Here is a 20,301-nt window from a genome sequence, read left to right on the forward strand (position 1 = left end):
TTCTGTAATCATCCAACTCAGAGGGGAAGGGAGGAAATAAAAGAAGACACTGCCTTCTCTCCCTTTAGTCACCACAAACTTCATCTTGTTTGTGGTATACGGTGGCTGAGAAGGCTTACCAGCTGAGGCACTGAACCCCTTGACAATGAATTTGTAAACTCTGCCACTGAAAGGCATGAGATGGGCACCAAGACAGTCAATTCTACGTCATGGTAGCAATTTTGAATATATACAAAAGTGGAACTTTCAGAATCTGCAAGAATTTTGATGACAAAAAGGTCAGAAGCCTCCAACTTTTCAGGTGTCTTAATTTATAAGCAGAGCCTGTGAAACCATCCACCACTGGGATTTCTGTTTTAGATACTTTGTCCCTTCACAATGCGCTGTAAACCTCTATCTTCGCAATCAAGTCATTCTTCATGCAAGTCAGCACAGGGCTTCTACCCAAGGGAAGAAGGAAGAGAAGAGAAGGCATTGGTATTCATTACAAAGACACAAAAGTACAAGAGCAGAGCACAAAGGGAACATGATCTGGAGAGCTAAAAAAAAACAAAAACAACAACAGAAAAAAACAGTAACCCACCCTAGAAACAGACACTAGAAAACCCTGCTCCTCTTATCAACTGTCTTCTAGATTACCTGTCACCCCCAATCTCCTACATCAGAAAGCTCTTTTGGCATTCACCTGATGTTTTCATTTCTCACAACTGCTATTCCCTACCCAAAAAATCCATCTTTCTCAGTACTTATTTCCTCTCAAAATTACCCTAAAAGCTCACACTCTGGAAGCACACCAGAAATAAACCCCTGACCACTTCCTCACGCCTATCAGAAGAACGTCTACAAAGAACAACCAGGCTAAGGCAACAGCAAATGCGTATGTCATCCTTTTTCCCCCAGAGCCCGATATTTTTTTAGTATGTGTCCTCAAAACTCACCTCTGCCGTGCTGCATGTAGGAAACTGCTGTCTGATAACGGCTAGACTCATACCATGTTGACACCACTGTTAGTGATCAGCAGAAAATTGGGCACACCCTACTAGGTACCCCACTTCCCCCACAACTATCTCAACAAGCTTAGCTGTCATGTTTTGATCTTTCAGCCTATAAGCTTTGTGGAGAAAGAACTGTCACCCAATTTATGTTTCTCCTACAATATTTAATAATGATAATGAAAGGGGAAAGACAGGGCAAACACATCTCATCCTAATATTGTAGCCAGACAAAAGTCACTGGTTCTCTATGAACCAGTTTTCAGGAGTCGTTTATGCCAATTATTTAAGGGTCCTACACATCTACAGTATACCCACATTATTTGCTAGGAACATGGGACAAACATGCAGAGTCAAGACAACACTACAATAGACAATTACCACGGAAACCCAACTGTATATACTGAAATAACTGAATTCTGGGATGAAGACATCATACATATATTTAAATTCAAAAAAAAAAAAAAAAAGACAGAAACGTGGGACAGAAGACATCTCCACAAGTCATCTAGTCTGACCATACTTAAACCAAGTCTGTTGCCAGCACTTGATCAGATCAGCCTTGGCTGTGTCTCCAAGGATTGCAAGTCCACAACCTCAATGGGTAAAACTCAGTCTGGTGCTGCAATACTCCTCATAAAGAAAGAACGCTGAAGACTATTTACAACACCTAATGAATTTCAAGTGACTTCTCTAACACTGAAGTGACAGGAAGAAAACATCCCCAGCCAGCTATTCAGCCTAAAGAACAGCAACAACAGAAAAAACTTAATTAAAATTGCTAGCTCAGATTCTACATAGAAGTAAGAAAAAAAAATACTCCACAATACACAGGAAATGTATGAGTGACTAACTTGAAGGTCTACATTTGAGCACTACTACATCTACAGTCACTAAACTTACAAGTCTTGTTCGCTGAACAGAATTACACTGGAGAATATTTTCATGGCTCAGCAAGGTGTTTTTTTGCATATTTGTGAAAAACAGTCCAGTACTGCTATAAGTATTCTGGTTAAATCACTGCTGAAAACCTAAAAAAAATACTTAAACAGCACAAGGTGATTTTATGCTAGCACTCAAAATTTTCAAATGGAAAAGGTCAAAGACCAAATCTCCTTTATTTGGTTATATAAAAGCCAAATAAAGCTGTAAAAGAAGCATGCAGTTTCAATAAAAACACGATTTCTCTCCTAACCACTTACATTGGAGTTGGCAAAAATTGAATTTGAGTTGGCTACAGAATATTCGGCATTCGTCAAGTCTTCATTGCTCTGGTAACAGACAAAAGTCACGTTTAGAAATAATACAAACAATTAAGGTTATGTATGTCTAGTACACAGGAATACTACTTACAGATTTACTACTAGGTCCATGTAGAAAATAATTCAGTGCCTGTGGGTCCCTTAAGAAAAAAAGAAAAAAAGTTACCACTTTTAGGCAACTGAGCTAATGAGGCTAATTTAACTGAGACAGATACTCTAATTCACATAAATCAGGTTCTGCTGACTCCTGTGAAAAGCTGAGGAGTTTACACCATCTGAAGATCTGTGTGTCTTTATCAGCATGATTTGCAGATGCTGATCACATCTACTGTCATTGCACAAAGGCATTTCAAGCGATAAACCCTGTACATCACAAAATCTTGGTTGCACTCTACCTCCCTTTATGAGGGTACTACTCTCATTCTCTTACAATTCAGTATATCACAATGCATAATACAAAACCTAAGGAAAATACCGTGACCAAATAACATGAGAACTAAAAGAGGTACCATCTATTCTACTGGGATCAACTATAATGCCTGTTCAGCTAACATCTAAGTCAATAGGAAGTTTATAAACTTGAATCCTTTACAATGTTTTCTGACACCCTATTAACAAAAAACACTTGTTTTTGACAGAGTAACAGTGTCTTCACTTGGAGAAAAAAGCTGCACCTTTTCCAAGCGAAATCAACCATACAAATAACTCATTACTGAAATACAATTTCAGTGCACTTCATGAATTTAACACTATCACTGAATAGAACTCAGATTTCAAATGTGGTCTGACAGAAGGAGCATTGGAAATTCAAATACATTAAAAATACTTTAACATAACTGCACATACGGACCTTATAAAAAATTAATTGTATTACATGGGATTATTTTAATTTAACAATTATACAGCATCCCCCAGCATGTCCATTAGCATAAACAGCAAAATGACATGGATTCTTTTTTTTTTTTTAAATATCTTTATTGATTAAGAAGTAATAATAAAACATTTTTGGGAAGCAGAGATTCTCATGTAAAAAAGTATTAATTCAAAACACCTCTCTTGATCATCCTAGAAAATAAAGTGGGAACAAGTTAATCTTTCAGGTTAACTAGTCCTCTGAAAGCACAAACACATGTATACTCTTTTGTTTTATTTGGGGAAAAAAAAATCATTCATGTGATTACTAAACACATGTTAAACAGGTATTGCTCATCAGGGACTTCATGGTACAATTACATTTACAACATACAAGCGGTTACAAATACTGCCAACTGAAAATATTATTTTCATAGGAGATGCACTGAATTTCAAGAATTAAGGAGAAAGATCACTATACGAGATCATGAGGTCTATCACACGAGTTTTATTGATACATGATCACGCCATTTAATACTAATTACACTCACTGGCCAAGTCATGAAAAATGCAATTAAAATTGAAGAACACTTCATCACCTTAAATATTGCCTTTCCTAACTGAGGAATTTTAGAAGGCACTTATGAAATATCAAGGAACTGATGGGAAAAAAAATGTTGCCTTCCATTCTTCTAGCTGCTTAGGGCACTAATTGCTGTGAGCAGCAGGAAGAACACTGTAATTTCTCAAACACTTATCTGGATAGAGAGCACTTCATTTTCTGGACCACGTGTAAAGTTGTACGGGATCCTCATGATTCACACTCACAAGGCAGCATTTAATTGTCCAATGCAGCCAATTATCATCCTTATGTTCCAGGCAGGATGTGCTTTCGTTTTTTTACAGCTACAATCAGTAGCATAGTATACCACCTGGAATGGAAGTGTGAGCCATTACTGGCAACACTTTTGCCATAGCATCTACAGAGTAACCCCTAAATTATAACAGCCACTCCAATAGTATTTTGTCTTTTCTGAAGTTAAAGCTCTCATCGGTTTTACCAGAAGTTTTCAGTGCACATGAAACACAAAAGGCCTATTTATTTACTACATTTAAGAGAGTAAAAAAATCTTTTGTATGAAGTTGAAATGATCTTGTAATAGCTGCTACATGACTGATACCATACGAATTTCTGACAGAGTTTGAACAAAGTACCACGTATGAGATGTTCAAGTTCCATCTTTTTTTTTTTTTTAATGTATTACAGGGTATTGTCTGTTCTTAAATACCTGACATTAAAGCTAGGCAAAAAGAAAAAATAAAGGTAATGTCACATAAACAATCCGCAAAAATCTTGCTTGTGTTGCACTTAACTTAATTATTGTTTTATGAGGTTCCCACAGGGAATACATGATCAACCTGCAAACAAATCTGTGATAGAAGTAATGAAGAAAAAGTCCCCAATTTTATTAAAATCAAGCATCTTTGAGCAAAATGTTAATAAATACTTGTTTGTTGTGAATACTTAACAGTGCTAGGTAGCAATTCTAGCTTCTTTTTATGTATACATGCTATTAGTAGAAGTTAGATATTTGTTGAGAAAAGAATCGAGTTTACTTTTCTATTTAAAATACAAGTATACTGTTAACAAAATTTCTAGTTCCACTGCTCAAAAAGCTTTTTTTTTTTAATCCAAAAAGTAATTCTTTGCAATGAACTTTGTAACAACACTCCTACCAATGTGCTTGTGCAATGACCTGGTATTATCACTAGCTGAAAAGAAACTCCAGCTTCCACTCAATCCTTAGCTGCTCTTGAGGAGGATGCCAACAAGCGGAGTGGCCTCTAGCATGAACTGCGACTGAAGGCTGTGTTAAACACATATCTCTGCACAAAGGGAAGCACAGGTTTTTTTTGTTTGTTTGTTTGTTTTTTTATCATTTCAACACATCATAGCTACTCATTTCATTTGCAAGGCACCTAGAATACCGGAAAAGAATCACTTCCTAGAAGATAATTTTGTAATATGATTTTTCGCAACTTTTCTGAAAGAATTGCATAGGGAAAACTTACCCAATAAGATCAAGGAGACAGGATTCATCATCATCATCATCCATGACAACTGAAACAAAACAGAGGAGGGAGATATTTGACACACATCAGACAAAAGATTGCTTTTAACAATAAAACCATTTTAGAATATCTCAATTATTTTTATCTAACAATTCACGGGAATCAGGTGATTACTACTGGTAAGCTCTTAAATATACATGCACCTTCTACAGAGGTCCATACAAATTTGTAACATTTATCTCAAAATCACATTGTCACACATAAGGATCTACAAAACCCCATGCAGTACCTTATCTTTAAACTTTAAATTGGAGAAAGACAAATGATTAACCAAACTGATTAAACAGAACACCCATGACTTAAAAAAGTAAAAATCAACTCCGAATACTATCTCAAGACTCCCACTTAAATCCTTCTACGGGAATTTCTTCCCAGCTATTCCCAGCGAGGATATATATGACCGCTACGGAGCCTACAAAGACAGTTACAAATTGTTGGCTTTAACCAGCCAAAAAGATAAACAGATTTGGTCAGTATCATAACAGTGCTTTCATAGGCTAGAGACAAAACTAAAGCTAACAAACAGCAAGGCATTAAAAAGAACACCATGTTTTTAGAATGCCCTTCTTAGCTATTGCTAGCCACAATATATGCAACTTCAGTGTCTACTCAATACTCAGAAGTGTACTTAAATAAATGTGTGATTAATAGTGAAGAGTTCTGACAATCCTTTGAAAAACAGGTGGGAAATTCGTTTGGATTCCTAAAACAATGCAAGCATCCATCGGGCGCAGAGGATTTTTAGCCTCGCAGTATCACAGCCGCCAGCTCTCGGGCTCACGGCTCGCTCAGTCTGGTACTGGCTGTACCAAGGATGTTCCCTCGCTTTTTCCTCTGACTGCTGTTCCTTTGAAGCTTCTGTTTGCATGACCCTGGTTTTCCCGTTTACCATAACTCTCACAATTTCATCTGACTGTAACATCTTCTCCCTTTTCCCTGCCAGTAACTCTCAGAACCTCTTTACCCTCCCTTATTCTCTGTGAGATCCCACCTAATCCACCAGTTCAATTATCAACCGCTGTGAGCATTCCCTAAACCTCTTTGTACCCCAGCCTCCATTCAGTTATCCAACCTCATTCTCACGATATTGTGTAATCAAATCAAACTGATCCCTGCGCATTCCATGTTCAGTTTTTCCTCAGCTCCCCTTGAAAGTCTGCCATCAAACTTAACACCCAAATTTACTACTATAGTTTGGCTTTAATTCATTGTGCTCCATCTCTTGCTTCTGGCAAAACACAAACTTACTGTCCCTGAGCAGCTCCACACGAATCATTCTGTGGGCTCCCTCCCCTACAACATCCCTAATGATGGAGCTGATGAAGGGACCTGCCACACAGGAGGCCGAGCACACCAGGACCATTCGGCCAGCAGAACAGGAGGCCGGGGGGAGATCTTCCCAATGCGTATGAACAGGGCACCCACTGGATGAGGCCACCTCCAGAGCTCCCTTCCCACCTCAACCGTCCCGAGATTCTGTAATCTCTTCCCACACCTCACTGATTTTGAACCTGGTTTATACTTTATACTGGCAGAGAATACCCTATCCCCTACACTGCGAATCCTCATCCTTATTGAAAGGCTGCAGCAGAAGCAGAGGATCCATCGCTGTAAAGGTGCCTCAGTACCACCTCTCTGGGAGGACACAAAAACTGATCATGGCTATGGGCAGCTACTTCAAACATTACTGTACTGGGTTTGCATGGCAAGGGTTTGGTAGTGGGGGCTGCAGGGGTGGCCTCTGTGAGAAGAATCCAGAAGCTGCCCCATGGTAGATAAGAGCCAGTTTCAGCCGGCTCCAAAGGGACCCACTGCTGCCCAGAGGTGAGCCAATATGGGATGTTGTTTGCACCTCTGTAGAACATGTTTAAGAAAGGGAAAAAAAACTGCTGCACAACAGCAGCTGGAAGAGAGAGGAGTGAGAAGCAGCCCTGAAGCCCCCAGGTCAGTGCAGCAGGAGGGCAGGAGGTGCTCCAGGCACGCGGCACAAGTTCCCCTGCAGCCTGTGGAGAGGCCCCTGGTGGAGCAGGCTGTCCCCCTGCAGCCCATGGGTCCCACATGGAGCAGATCTCCACGCTGCAGCCCGTGGAGGAGCCCCCGGTGGAGCAGGTGGATGTGGCCTGGAGGAGGCTGCGGCCCATGGAGAGCCCCTGCAGGAGCAGGCCCCAGGCCGGAGCTGCAAGCCCGTGGAGAGGAGCCCAGGCTCAGGAGGAAGACGTACGTACAAGAGGGTGGGTGGGGGAAAGGTGGTTTTAGTTTGTTTTGTTTCTCACTGCTCTAGCTTGCTAGTAACAGGTAATACATTTTATTAATCTCCCTATGCTGAGTCTGCTTTGCCCATCTCAGTAATTGTTGAGTGATCTCCCTTGTTCTAATCTCATCCCCTGAGCCCCTTACATCATATTTTCTCCCCCTTTCCTTTGAGGAGTGGCAGTGAGAGAGGGGCAGTGGTGGAGCTCAGCTGCCCAGCTGGGTAAAACCACCACAGTTAGACAAAATCAACATTCATGAGCCAATTCTGCATTTTAAGGAAAATACTTTCTCCCCCGTTTCAGTAGCACACCTGCTCACTGCTCACACCACCAGCACAAGCACTGGTCTTGCAACTGAGCGCTAAGGGCACGACTACAGGACATTCGATGATGTCCCTGTGAATTTCAATGTAAGCGTGCATTAGTAAGAGCACATCAGTAAGTGATTAGCATTCTGCTTTAATTGCACTGGTAGTACTACTTGCAGAAAGCTATTGTTTCCTTACATAGCATATACAGCTCCCAAAAAGAGGTTTCAAAGGGTCCTAGCTAACTGGGGAAAAAAAAAAAAAAATCTATTGAAAGCCAACAGGATCTTTTTTCCACACTGCAAGCCTACTTTTGAAAATCCCATCCCATGTCACTATGGCAACGCTGACAGTGTTATTTCAAATCAAGAAGTAAAACTACCAACACAAATTAAATGAATTTGCTAAGTTCACCAAACTCTTGAACAATTGCATTTGTAACAACTGGAAGAGAAAAAAAAAATCCCATGAAAATGCCAAGGAGAGAAAATCCTAACAGTAATACATCCTTTTCATTACTCGGCCCGTAAGCTAACCATTTAGTTAGCTTGATTAGAAAAAAAAATAAAAATTCTTGATGTTTTTCTCATTCCACACCTCATACAAGAAAAATCTACCCAACATACTGTAGGCTCCTACCCATTTACAACAGACAATAAAAAATGATGAAAAGAGCTACATTTTGGTAAACACCAAGAATTGCTACCAGCCTCTCCAGAAGCACATCCTTCTAACAAGTTTTAACAAAATCCTTGCCATCACTAGCAGAATTCTATACACAGATGACAAACAAATTTGTTACCTTTTTTTTTTTTTTTTAAAAAAAAAAGGTTTACCAAAGAGCTGTCGATAATGATTGCCAAGTTTTGATACAGCTGATCAATATAATACCACAGAGCCAAGGTCACACCTGTCGTACATAGCTCTCGCTGTATTCAAGTCTCTCTGATCAGCAATCACAGTCAGAAGGGCTGCATCCTCCCAACACCTTGAAAACTGCAAGTAAAGCAGAAATCACATCACTACCACCTCAATATCCCCCCAGGGACGGTGGTGTAACACCACACTAACGTGATGCCAGATGGCAGCACTTTTGTGAATACCACAGGACAAACATGCAATTTAAACACCACACACACAGGTATGCGGTCTGCGAAACAGCAATCAAGTTCACAACCAAGCCACATTCACTCACTACCTATTAGGATTCAATTCTGCTCTCACTTTGCTATGTATACCCAGGATCTACTTCACCACGGAACTGCAGGTTTAAATCTTTTTGACTGATGCTCATTTTCCATGACAATTTGTGTTCTCCTAACCTCGGGACACCACCAGAAAAGGTGCACAATCAAACCAAGTCCTTCAACGCCCAAAAGCAGCTACTCGTTCAGTCTTTTTCTAAAACAGGGCAGGCTGAGCAACACGAGACCTTGACACAGATTATCATTTCAAAGTGTGTTAATAAACATAAGCCTACCCCATGACATTCTCCTAACATTCTCCTAATGTTTTCTACAGCACAAATGGTAGAAAAAAAACGTCGCTTTTCTTGCTAACTGCCCTTTATCTTTTTACATGCAAGTTCAATTTTGTCCTCCATGGTATTTGTTAACATATAGTGGCCCAAATTAATGACTGATGTATGGTATGGGTATAAACTGAATTATACCAGGACGGCGTGACAATACAACTTGACACAGTGAGCATGAACTGGAGGATGAGAGCTACACAGCCTGGACCAGCGGTATCCTGAGCAGGGTGTGCACACGATGGTCTGCTGGGGTACCTAAAGAAAATATTAGAACTTCAATAGTACCTGTATCAAATTTATAAATAAACATACATCTGTTAGGGGCTCAAAGATGTTTTACTGATGAGGCGTGTGATCAAAAGCGTGTGGAGACCACCGGCGCAGGCTCTTCAAGATGGACTCGCTCCTGGATTTGGGTCAGCGGCCCACAGGGCTCCCACAACAGCCCCTGCCAGAGACAGCTGGGGCAAGACAGCCACTGGGGCACGCACACCGTCCTGCAGCCAGCTCTTACACTGTGTCCTAACAGGTACCTAATTATCATCAGCGCAGTTCAACAGTATCTTTTTTTTAATTTAAATACAAAGTTCACTTCCTCATAACTAGGGTGAACTCAGCCCTGCTGCTGCATCTAACTAATATACCGAGGGCAATCCTTGCTAATTAGCAGTCACAATCCAACACAGATATCCCCTGTAACTTGTTATTCACCAGGCCTCTGCTATTTCATTTCATGCCCCTGGTACCGCACTGGAGGAAAGAGAACAGAGCATACACTTCCACTTGGGTCACTGGCACTGGGGGGAAACATGCTGCCTGCTTGTAACAACGTCCCGACTGATTTCTAGGAAATAACCAAGCTGTTCCTTATCGCACGCTCCTGAACAGATCATAAAATAAGCAAAAGCAATAAAGCTGACAACGAACTACCAGCTACGCAGGCCAGTCCTCCAAGGGGCTGCCTCTACATGGCCTGAAAGCCTCCCCCTTCCTTCCAGCTCTCTAACCTAAAACGCAGCAGACCAAGAAGCAGCCCCGCACCACTCCTGTCCACTTTCCCCAAGTCAGCTCCAGGCATCCAAAGGTCACCGGGAACAGAAAATTGGTCTGACAAAGTACATTGATCCCTTTCAGCTTGGATTAGCTTCCCGATTCGGTTCTGGCTTGTCACAGGGCTACCAGAGCACTTGTAAGGTCCCACCTGAAATACTGCGTCCAGTTTTGACCCCCAACTTTCAGGTAAATACAAGCCCAAGAGTCCAGCCAAGCACCAATACAATACAAGGGACCTGGAGCACAACACCAGGGAAGTACTCGGGAGGGAAGGGGATTTCCTCAGTCTGGCCAGCCGGAGGCTGCAGGAGGCGCTGCGTGCGGCCTGCCACTGGCTGAGGGGCGCTAAGAGCAGCCGAGGCAGCCTCTTCTCCCCAGGGCGCTGCAGCACAACCTGTGGGACTCCCAACTGCATGTAAGGAAAAAAGAAATTCACAAACGAGAAGGCTGAAGCACCACAGCTGTGGAATCACGGTCCTTGTTTTTTTCCAAAACTCACGTGGACATGACCAACCTGGCCTAGCCTCGAAGCGAGCGCTGCTTACAGCAGGGGACAGGGCCGGATAACCTGCCAGAGGTCCTTACCAGCTCCAGTTCTTCATCAGCGTGCTACACAACCCGAAGTACCCTGTAACACACATGTCTTTTATAGCCTGCACGGTCATTACAACTGGTTTGTCCAGAAACAGCCAATCTAAACTATTCATACATATTTCATACACTGTACGCTATTCTTAACACAGAAACAATGGCAGAAGCGTTTGGGGGAGGCAGAACAATGAAAAATTTGAATCCCAAGAAAGTTTAAACACCTAATTGTTCACAAGGCCCATCATCTTTAGTTGGTCATGAGACACAGATAAGCATTCCTACTGTCCCTACATTTCTAAACCTTCTACGGCCCTACAGAGTGCAGAGAAACGCCAGGTATGATCCTGGGCAGCTACCCAAAAGAACCCCTTCCCCAAAAACTGATGCCAGTTGTTGACATTTCAATACATTTCACTATTATACTAGCCATTAAGACAAAACCACTGTAACTACTTGGCTTTAAATTCACTCCAATTATCTTAACGCTTGTCACAAAGACTTTCCTTTCTCGAAGTCATTTGTAACTTCATTACCAACTTCATGCATAATTTCACACACGAAGCAGTAAAATATCATCTTCACGGTTTGTACAAATCCTAGAAGAGTGGCTACTACAGAAAGGCATCGTTTAGAGCAGTAATTCTCTGAAGTGTGATATGATCAACATCAAAACTTGGTAAGCCACAAGTAAATAAATTTATCTGTAAAACCACCGTAAAAAAAATAACAAACTCACAACTTGCTTGCAACTCCATGGTATTGGTTCCTGACTGGCAGCACACTGGCCCATGAATCTGAGAGTCAACGCTGGCATTTGGAAATCAGTGTTTTAAAACAAGGCGATGACTGCTGTAACTACAGCTTTAGAGTAAGAGAATTCAGACAGCATAAAGTAACATACTTAGTACCTACAGCAACCGTGGTCCAAGTTAGGAGATGGCCTAACCCTCACAGGTTCCCTAAGACTTTGTACACCACCAGTCAGAGAAACTCTAAAGCAATCTCCAGTATTATTTATAATAATTATAATATAACTGAGCCATGAAGTTGTCTGTACTGTTGTGTTGTTCTACACCGCTTCCCAGAATTACAATCTACAGCCCCAACATGAATAATTTCACTATAAATAGCTAGAGAAATAAATTGTCACCGTAACAGTAATCATCAGAATAACAAACAAACAAACAAAAAAAAGAAATCAAACTTATTGTAATATCCACTGTAGAGAATGGCACTGCAGTGAACTAAATTTCAACATCAAATTTATGACACTTGTATCCCTTATCTTCTTTTTGAATACAGATACAAGGTAACTCTACTAAACACAAGCATCCTCCCCTTGTTAATTACAGGAAAGACATCATGGCCGTGTTAAGACTGATGCTGCATCAACTGCAGAGGCAAAATGCCCAGGTTTGAAGTCCTTCCCTCACACAGATTTCCATCACACCTCCCACTAGCAGTGCCAATATTTTGAGGGTATAAAATCAAACCCTTATTAACATGTATTTTGTTCTTAAATCTCAAGTCCACGCTATTTTGAACAATCTAGTACCTTGCAAACTGGGCGATTTCAGTCTCTTAACTAACCAAGCACGTTTGAAGATCAGCTTAAGGGCTGCTCGCCACATCCGGCCCTTTCAAGAAGCTGATTTTTACCCAGACAGAACACAAAAAAACAATTACGAAGAGCTATTTTCACTTCCCCTCTCTCAGTGTAAAAAGCTAGTGCACCAGAATGACGCATTACTCAATGAAAAACAGGCACCTGTTGAAAATCTTGATTGCAAATAAAAATCTCTCAAATTTTACTCACGCAAAAATACAGAAGACAACTATCAGAAAGTTGTCATTTCAGGGCAACAGAAGAAAGCGAAATGAATTTCTAGAATGTATTTAACAAAGCAAAAGGGCTCAGCAACTTTCTTATAAACCACGCAGTGCTTATATTCTGTAACATGTATTTCTTATAAATACTCTCCCTTTCAAAGTAATCAACAAAAAGCAACTATTATGTATTTGCAAAAACTACCAGGAACTGTACTCTAAAGAAGAGCCAACAAAGGAAGAAATTTGGGATCCTAAACTAGTACCAGAATGCAATTTGCAAGTGTGAACTTTCTCAAGATATGAAAACGTGGTTTCATTCCGACATTCTGAATTTGGGTAGTACTTTCCAGATGAAGACACAATGCTTGAAATTAGCTGTGGAATTTAAAGCACTGCTATTCTCAACAGCTTTCTGTATGTGACAGTATGGGAGGAAATTTGTAGTTTTAAATATTCAGAAGAACAATGTACTACCTCCCTGTGATGAACTATTCCAAAATAGTTTTTTTTTGGTTTTTTTGTTTTTTTTTTTTTTAAAAAAAAGCACTCAGGACTTGGATAAATAGCAGCAAACACTTAGGAAACACGTAGTGCTACCACCTCTTGTGAACTCAGTGACCTACACAACAGTACACATCCCCATGGTTTCTGGGACCTGGCAGGAGATGAGCAGCTGAAAGGACGGGCAGGGTTTTATACAAGTGTTAAACGGCAGCTCCGCATACAGAAGGGCAAACAAAAAACACACACTAAAGCACAGCAGTGTGCACAATAGGCTGTTCATTCATCCCGTAAATTTGATTTCCCATTATCGTACCACAAAAAAATATTCTTGATTTGAGTTTGGCAAACACCTTAAGGTATTCAAGCTTCCAAGAACAACAGTGTTATTTTAATATATGAAGAAAAAATGGGAACGTTCGTTTCAGTTGCTAGCAGTATGCATGATAGGGAAAATTAATCCAGCCACAGTCAAGCACAGACTGTATCCGTGAACCCCCAGTGCAGCTGGCCAAAACCTGGTTTCCCTCAGACAAACACTACATGTTCAGAACTGAATTTCTTATTTATTGGATCCAATTTTTTCCTAGTGCACCCTCTTCCTGGCAACACCACACTCTTGACAAGGCTTTCACCTGAAACCAGATTCCGAAAACGACACGGAGAAAATCCAGAGTAACTCATAGTATGGAGGTCAGGATGCTTGCCGACCCCACGGGACTCACAAGGTTGCGCACTCCGCTCAGCCCAGCGGGGACTATCCTCATCGCTGTGCTGTTCCCTACTTGGGGCTCCATCTTCTGAGCTGCTCCACCACCCACAGTTCTTCAGGAACCTGATTATTTGTAAAAAGGAATTTTACAATTTCCACAAAAGGAAGAGGAGGAGGCATACTACTGCCCCTAATTAAAGTTGAACGGAGATTGCTATGCCTCTCAGTTATTATGTTTGGGAAATCAACTGAAACTCAAATACGATAAACTGACAGATGTGTAACAAATTCAGCAGCACAGTCCATGACACTGCCCCCAAATCACACTGGCCACACTGCCAATCTTGGCCTCGTTGAAGCCAGTGGAGATTTTGCAGCCCATGTCAGTGGGCCAAAGATTTTATTCTGTAGTCAGCATCTCTATAAATTCAAGCTTCAATACCAGATCTTGAAAATCCCCACCCAGAACAAACTCACAGTAAAATTACCGAGAGTTCCACCAGAGCCAAGGCACACAATCAGCCCTCACAAAAGGATCTGTCTCCTGCAATGAAGTTAACTTCACTGGGAGTTCATTAATGAACTCCTGCCTCCACGCCTCCTTAATACCTTCAATAAAAGAAATGCAGTTGTATTAAGTTTTGACAGATTTGCCCATTCCTTCTTTCCCTTTTGGTAAACACTTCGTTACTCAAAGTAACATCAGAAATGACTGGAACATTTTAAAACTACTGCAAGTAAAGGAGTTAAAGGAATAAAACTGACAGTCCATTTGTGCTAGTTGATACTTTTTATTTTGTCCAAAAGTTCAACGACTCTCCAATAAAACGAACAAATTACAGACACAGCAGATGGCTTTTCCACCATGAAAAGAGGGGTAAATGAACGTTAGAAAATAGAGATCGGTATGTTCATTTAATTACGTGATCTTCTTGAAGAAAATATCAGCTATGGTCCCAGTGTTCAGGCATTTACATTGCTATGAGGTCTCTACCAATACTGTTGACCCCAGCTTTATAGCTCAAACAGTTGCGGGTCACAATCAATGTTAGCAGTTTATGAATTTTGCTGTTTTTCCTCTACTGTAAGAGAACAAAACGTTTGTTTTTTGCAGACAATTCCCATGCCTGTGCTGGACAGATTATGTCACCATATAAAAACCTTCCAACCACGGATGCAGCTTATTGCAGCAGAACGACTAGAATAAATTATCCCAAGTCTCTGAACAGAATGAACTACATCATCAGAAAGGCTATTATACCCGGACCAGATGGATGTGTTACTTAGACAGGGATGCCACTCTTTCGCACTCCCACTGCTACATCTACATTAAAAAGCACCAACCATTAGACTTATCATAAGCGTAACGCAGCATGAAAGGCACAAATCATTGACCATTACAGCCCCATTATAAAACGTAACTGCAGTTATGCAGACACAACTTTCTTCCTGGAATTGATGTGGAAATATACCAGCAAAACTCTGAAAATACATCTAGGGTGTAACACCCAAGCAGCATACCACCATGGAGATACCTGCCAAGATCTTTAACTCTGTACTTAAGTATGATTCACGGGTACAGAAAGCACCTTTTCAATCACAGAATCATTAGGGTTGGAAAAGCCCTCCAAGATCACCTGGTCCAACCGTCCCCCTACCACCAATGTCACCCACTAAACCATGTCCCTAAGCACCACGTCCAACCTCTCCTTGAACACCCCCAGGGACGGTGACTCCACCACCTCCCTGGGCAACCCGTCCCAACACCTGACTGCTCTTTCTGAGAAGAAATGTCTCCTCATTTCCAACCTGAACCTCCCCTGGTGCAACTTGAGGCCATTCCCTCCAGTCCTGTCACTAGTTATCTGTGAGAAGAGGCCGACCCCCAGCTCCCCACACCTTCCTTTCAGGTAGTTGCAGAGAGCAATGAGGTCTCCCCTGAGCCTCCTCTTCTCCAGACCAAACAACCCCAGCTCCCTCAGCCGCTCCTCGCAGGACTTGTGCTCCAGGCCCCTCACCAGCTTCGTAGCCCTTCTCTGGACACGCTCCAGGGCCTCGATGTCCTTCTTGTAGTGAGGGGCCCAAAGCTGAACGCAGCACTCGAGGTGCGGCCTCACCAGAGCAGAGTACAGGGGGATGATCACCTCCCTGCTCCTGCTGGCTGCACCATTCCTGACACAAGCCAGGATGCCGTTGGCCTTCTGGGCCACCTGGGCGCACTGCCGGCTCACGTTCAGGCGAGCATCAGTCAGCACCCCCAGATCCTTTTCCTCTGCACAGCTTTCCAGCCACTCTGCCCCAAGCCTGCAGCGCTGCATGGGGTTGGTGTGCCCAAAGTGCAGGACCCGGCACTTGGCCATGTTGAACCTCATCCCATTGGCCTCTGCCCATCGACCCAACCTGTCCAGGTCCCTCTGCAGGGCCTTCCTACCCTCCGGCAGATCAACACTTCCCTCCAGCTTGGTGTCATCTGCAAACTTACTGAGGGTGCACTCAATTCCCTCATCCAAATCATCAATATTTAATATTAAAGAGGATGGGCCCCAACACCGACCCCTGGGGAACACCACTGGTGACCAATCACCAGCTGGATTTCAGTCTGTTCACCACCACTCTCTGGGCCCGGCTATCCAGCCAGTTTTTAACCCAGCACAGAGTGTACCTGTCCAAGCCATGGGCTGCCAGCTTCTCCAGGAGAATACTGTGGGAGACCGTGTCAAAGGCCTTGCTGAAGTCTGGGTAGACTATGTCAACGGCCTTTCCCTCATCCACCAGGCAGGTCAGTTGGTCATAGAAGGAGATGAGGAGGTCAGGCAGGACTTGCCTTTCATGAAGCCATGCTGGCTGGGCCTGATCCCCTGGTTGTCCCACATATGTTGCATGATTGCACTCAAGAAGAGCTGTTCCATCACCTTTCCTGACACCGAGGTCAGGCTGACAGCCCTGTAGTTCCCCAGGTCCTCTTTACAACCCTTCTTATAGATGGGTGTCATATTAGGAAGTCTCCAGTCATGCGAGACCTCTCCAGATGACCGTGACCGCTGACAGATGATGGAAAGCGGCCCATCAATCACATCCACCAGCTCCCTCAACACCCTTGGGTGCACCCCATCTGGCCCCAAGGACTTGTGACAGTCCAGGTGGAGCAGCAGGTCTCTAACTGTTTCCACCTGAACTGGGGGGGGGGGGGCTCTTCTGCTCCCCATCCCAGACTTGCAGGTTGGGAGGCTGAGTACCCCGAGGATAAGTGGTCTGGCTAGCAAAGACAGATGCAAAGAAGGCATTAAGAACCTCAGTCTTTTCCTTATCCTCAGTAAGTCATGTTCCCCCCACATCCAGTAAAGGATGGAGTTTCTCCTTGGCCCTCCTCTTACCATTGATATATTTGTAAAAACATTTTTTGTTATCCTTAACCACAGTGGCCAGGTTGAGCTCGTGCTGGGTTTTGGCCTTCCTGATTTTTTCTCTGCATATGCTGGCAACTTTCTTGCACTCTCCTTTTTGAGGAAATACATCTTATACTAGTATAAGTGTTTTGGCTTTTGTGTTTATTTTTTTCTGAGTACAATTAAACTAAATAAACTCTACTGAAAAAGGACACTGGCAGGGGAGGCAGGAAAACTGCACTTCTGTAAAGGTGACAAAACTATTAAGATACTGCAGAACCATCTCAGTCAAGTGCACTACTACATAGCCCTGACCTCACCTAAGGCCACAGACATGCTGAGTATTTTTAACTCAAGAATACAGGAATAACATACTACACAAGCCCTCACAGTACGGACACAGTCAGAATATGTTTAATACATAACAGTGTAATACTAGTGAAGCCAAAGTGCATCGAAAAAGCACAACTGGGCCAGGGTATCAACATGGTGAGGTTCTGCATTCCTCAATCAACACAAACAAGCTAAGAGAAATGCGAAGTGCTATTTGAAACAACACAAAATAAAGACAAGCCAACAACACAAAAAAGATGTTAAGGTTAGCCTCGACCAAAGAAATATATGAGGTCTATTCTTTTTGTATGTATCTAAATTCTACCTTCCAAAGATCACAACTTAAGATGAAGAATACTTTTCACTTCAATGGAAGCATGTCAGAACAGAGCGTATACCTGGTTGTTTGGCAAGTATTACATACTGGGAGAATACGCACTAGTCATTTTTAATCATATTTTTGTCATTTCCTCGTTATTGTCACACATTAATGAAAATTCCACACAATCAGCAAGTCATTAGCGCATATTACAGGAATTTTATTGTATAAAAATATACCACCATTAAAAAAATCACTCCTATCTTACTGCCAAGACTACTGTTCGCAAAACTGCAAAATAATTGCTTCAAGGTAAACGTCATGTATTAAATATTTCTGAAATATGTAAGCAAATACTACACTCCACACGAAGACTTTTAACCAAATTACAGGTTAAGAGTTTTTGGCAGGTGTGTCATGAAGAGGAAAAAAAAAAAAACCTAAGACACTAACAAGGTTGTTCCCATGACTTTAGAAAAGAATTTGTCTGTAGGCAACTTTTTCAGAGTATTTCAAGCAATAAAACGTGTATTTCACTAAAAACGCAAATGAAAACCCTTCAACACCAACAGGTGGAGGATTTAATCCCAAAGGAAAAAAAAATAAACAAAAAAAACCCACACTTCAGAAATGAGCAAGAGGCATGGGGAAGCCCTTCTATAACGTGTCAAAAAGCATAAGAATTAAACAAGCGTTCCACACTCCTTAGTGGGCTCAGCATGAGCTGGTCTGGTAGCATCCTTGCTGTTCCTGAACACTGATGTCGTTGCTGTTAAGCACCACAACCATCGATCAGATTGTACAGAAACATGTTTAAAAAAAAAAAAAATTTGATCAAAAAATAGGAGACTATTTGCAACAGTCTCCCTGAGAAGCCTATTAAAATGGTGCTGCCATGTTCAAATTGTTTGGAAAAAAATGTAATTTCTGGGGGACAAAAAATGAGCAATAAAAATTTTGGATGGCAAGTTATCAGCCCTACCCAAAAATAAACAAATTAAAAAAAAATAAGAGTTGTTTAACCACTAAAGTTATTTGCCCTCGATTTTTGCAGGCATTTTTAAAGGTGTTACAAGCTCTTTTACGATGATTACTTTGCTGTATGCGCTACATTAGACAATTTTATACAGGTGGGTTTCTTTAACAGTATCGCACAATGCTGGTCATCAGATCAAAAGAAGGGCTGCACTTTGAAAAGGTTTGACCTTTTTTTCCTTTTATAAACCCTGAACGCACCTCAAGAAACGTGGATTTTACACTATCAAAACAAACTAGAGTGCTGTTTGCAGCAGAGGCCCCTGAAAGGCGAGGCAGGATGACTGGAGGAGGGAAGGCCAAGAGAGCAGAGCTGAGACGAAGAGGTTTGCAGGGCCTGTCCCCAGCAGACCTCTGCCCACAGGAAACCTCCTTTGTGCCCGCCTTGACACACACAACCTAGAATCCCTCACCTCTCTCACCAAACCCCGTGCATCAATATCGTAAGGAGGAGGGGAAAAAAAGAAAAAAAAACAGTTCTGGGATTTGGGGGAGAGGCTTTCCCTGCCAGAGACAGAGAGAAACGACCCGGGAGAGGCTCGCCGGCAACGCCCCACACGGCGCAGCGACCAGCGGCGAGGACCTTAAAATGGCGCCCGTGGGGGAGGAGAGTCACGGCGAAACTGCGCAACAAACGCTGGCAGGAAGCCAGACAGCGCCATCTTCCCGGCTCGCTCCCACTCCCACACGCACCGGGAGCCGCTCGGCACAGGCTGCCAGCCGAGCCCGGGTACGGCCGGAGCGGCTGCCGGCCGCCCTCTGCCCTGAGCCGCCCTCCCTTCAGCCTCACTGAGCCCCGAGGAGACGAGGAGCAAGCGGCTGGCGGCAGAGAAGCAGGGAAAAAAGGAAAGGCCTCAGCGTCTCTTTCCTTCCCCCACTGGTTATTTAATAACAGCTCCAAGTAAATTTTAACGTGTCTTCTGCGCGTCGTACTCTTTTTGCCCGGTTTTTAATGTTAGCAGATCGCCATGATCCGTAAGTGAATTTTACAATGGGTAGGAAAAGCAAATTAAAACCGGGTACTAAAGCTTCCCATAACGCAGCAAAAGGGAGCTCTGAGGACTGCAGAAAATCCCCTCTGCAACCCACCAACCATTGGTTTTATCCACAAGTAAAAAACTACTTATAAAACGCTTTTTCTCCTGCGGAAGACAAACCCAGCCAGCACAAATAAACAGATTCGCATCTACCCAAAAGGAAAACCAAAC

General features: G+C 42.5%; 1 protein-coding gene across 4 annotated transcripts in view; it reads right to left on the bottom strand.

Annotated features, from left to right (window-relative positions):
* Window positions 1-20,301, bottom strand: part of BICRAL (BRD4 interacting chromatin remodeling complex associated protein like) — a 37,555-nt gene that overhangs the window by 14,835 nt on the left and 2,419 nt on the right. For 3 of the 4 annotated variants that reach the window (XM_040550472.1, XM_040550475.1, XM_040550473.1), the window contains exons 2-4: window positions 5,180-5,228; window positions 2,346-2,394; window positions 2,195-2,263 (exon numbers count right to left, since the gene is read on the bottom strand). In XM_040550472.1, the coding sequence (XP_040406406.1) occupies window positions 2,195-2,263; window positions 2,346-2,394; window positions 5,180-5,223 (162 nt within the window). In that variant the 5' untranslated portion in view covers window positions 5,224-5,228. The remainder of the gene's footprint in view (window positions 1-2,194; window positions 2,264-2,345; window positions 2,395-5,179; window positions 5,229-20,301) is intronic. The other variant, XM_040550474.1, reaches the window with a different exon arrangement.

This window comes from Cygnus olor, chromosome 3, assembly GCF_009769625.2.
Source record: "Cygnus olor isolate bCygOlo1 chromosome 3, bCygOlo1.pri.v2, whole genome shotgun sequence".
NCBI classification, from domain to species: domain Eukaryota; kingdom Metazoa; phylum Chordata; class Aves; order Anseriformes; family Anatidae; genus Cygnus; species Cygnus olor.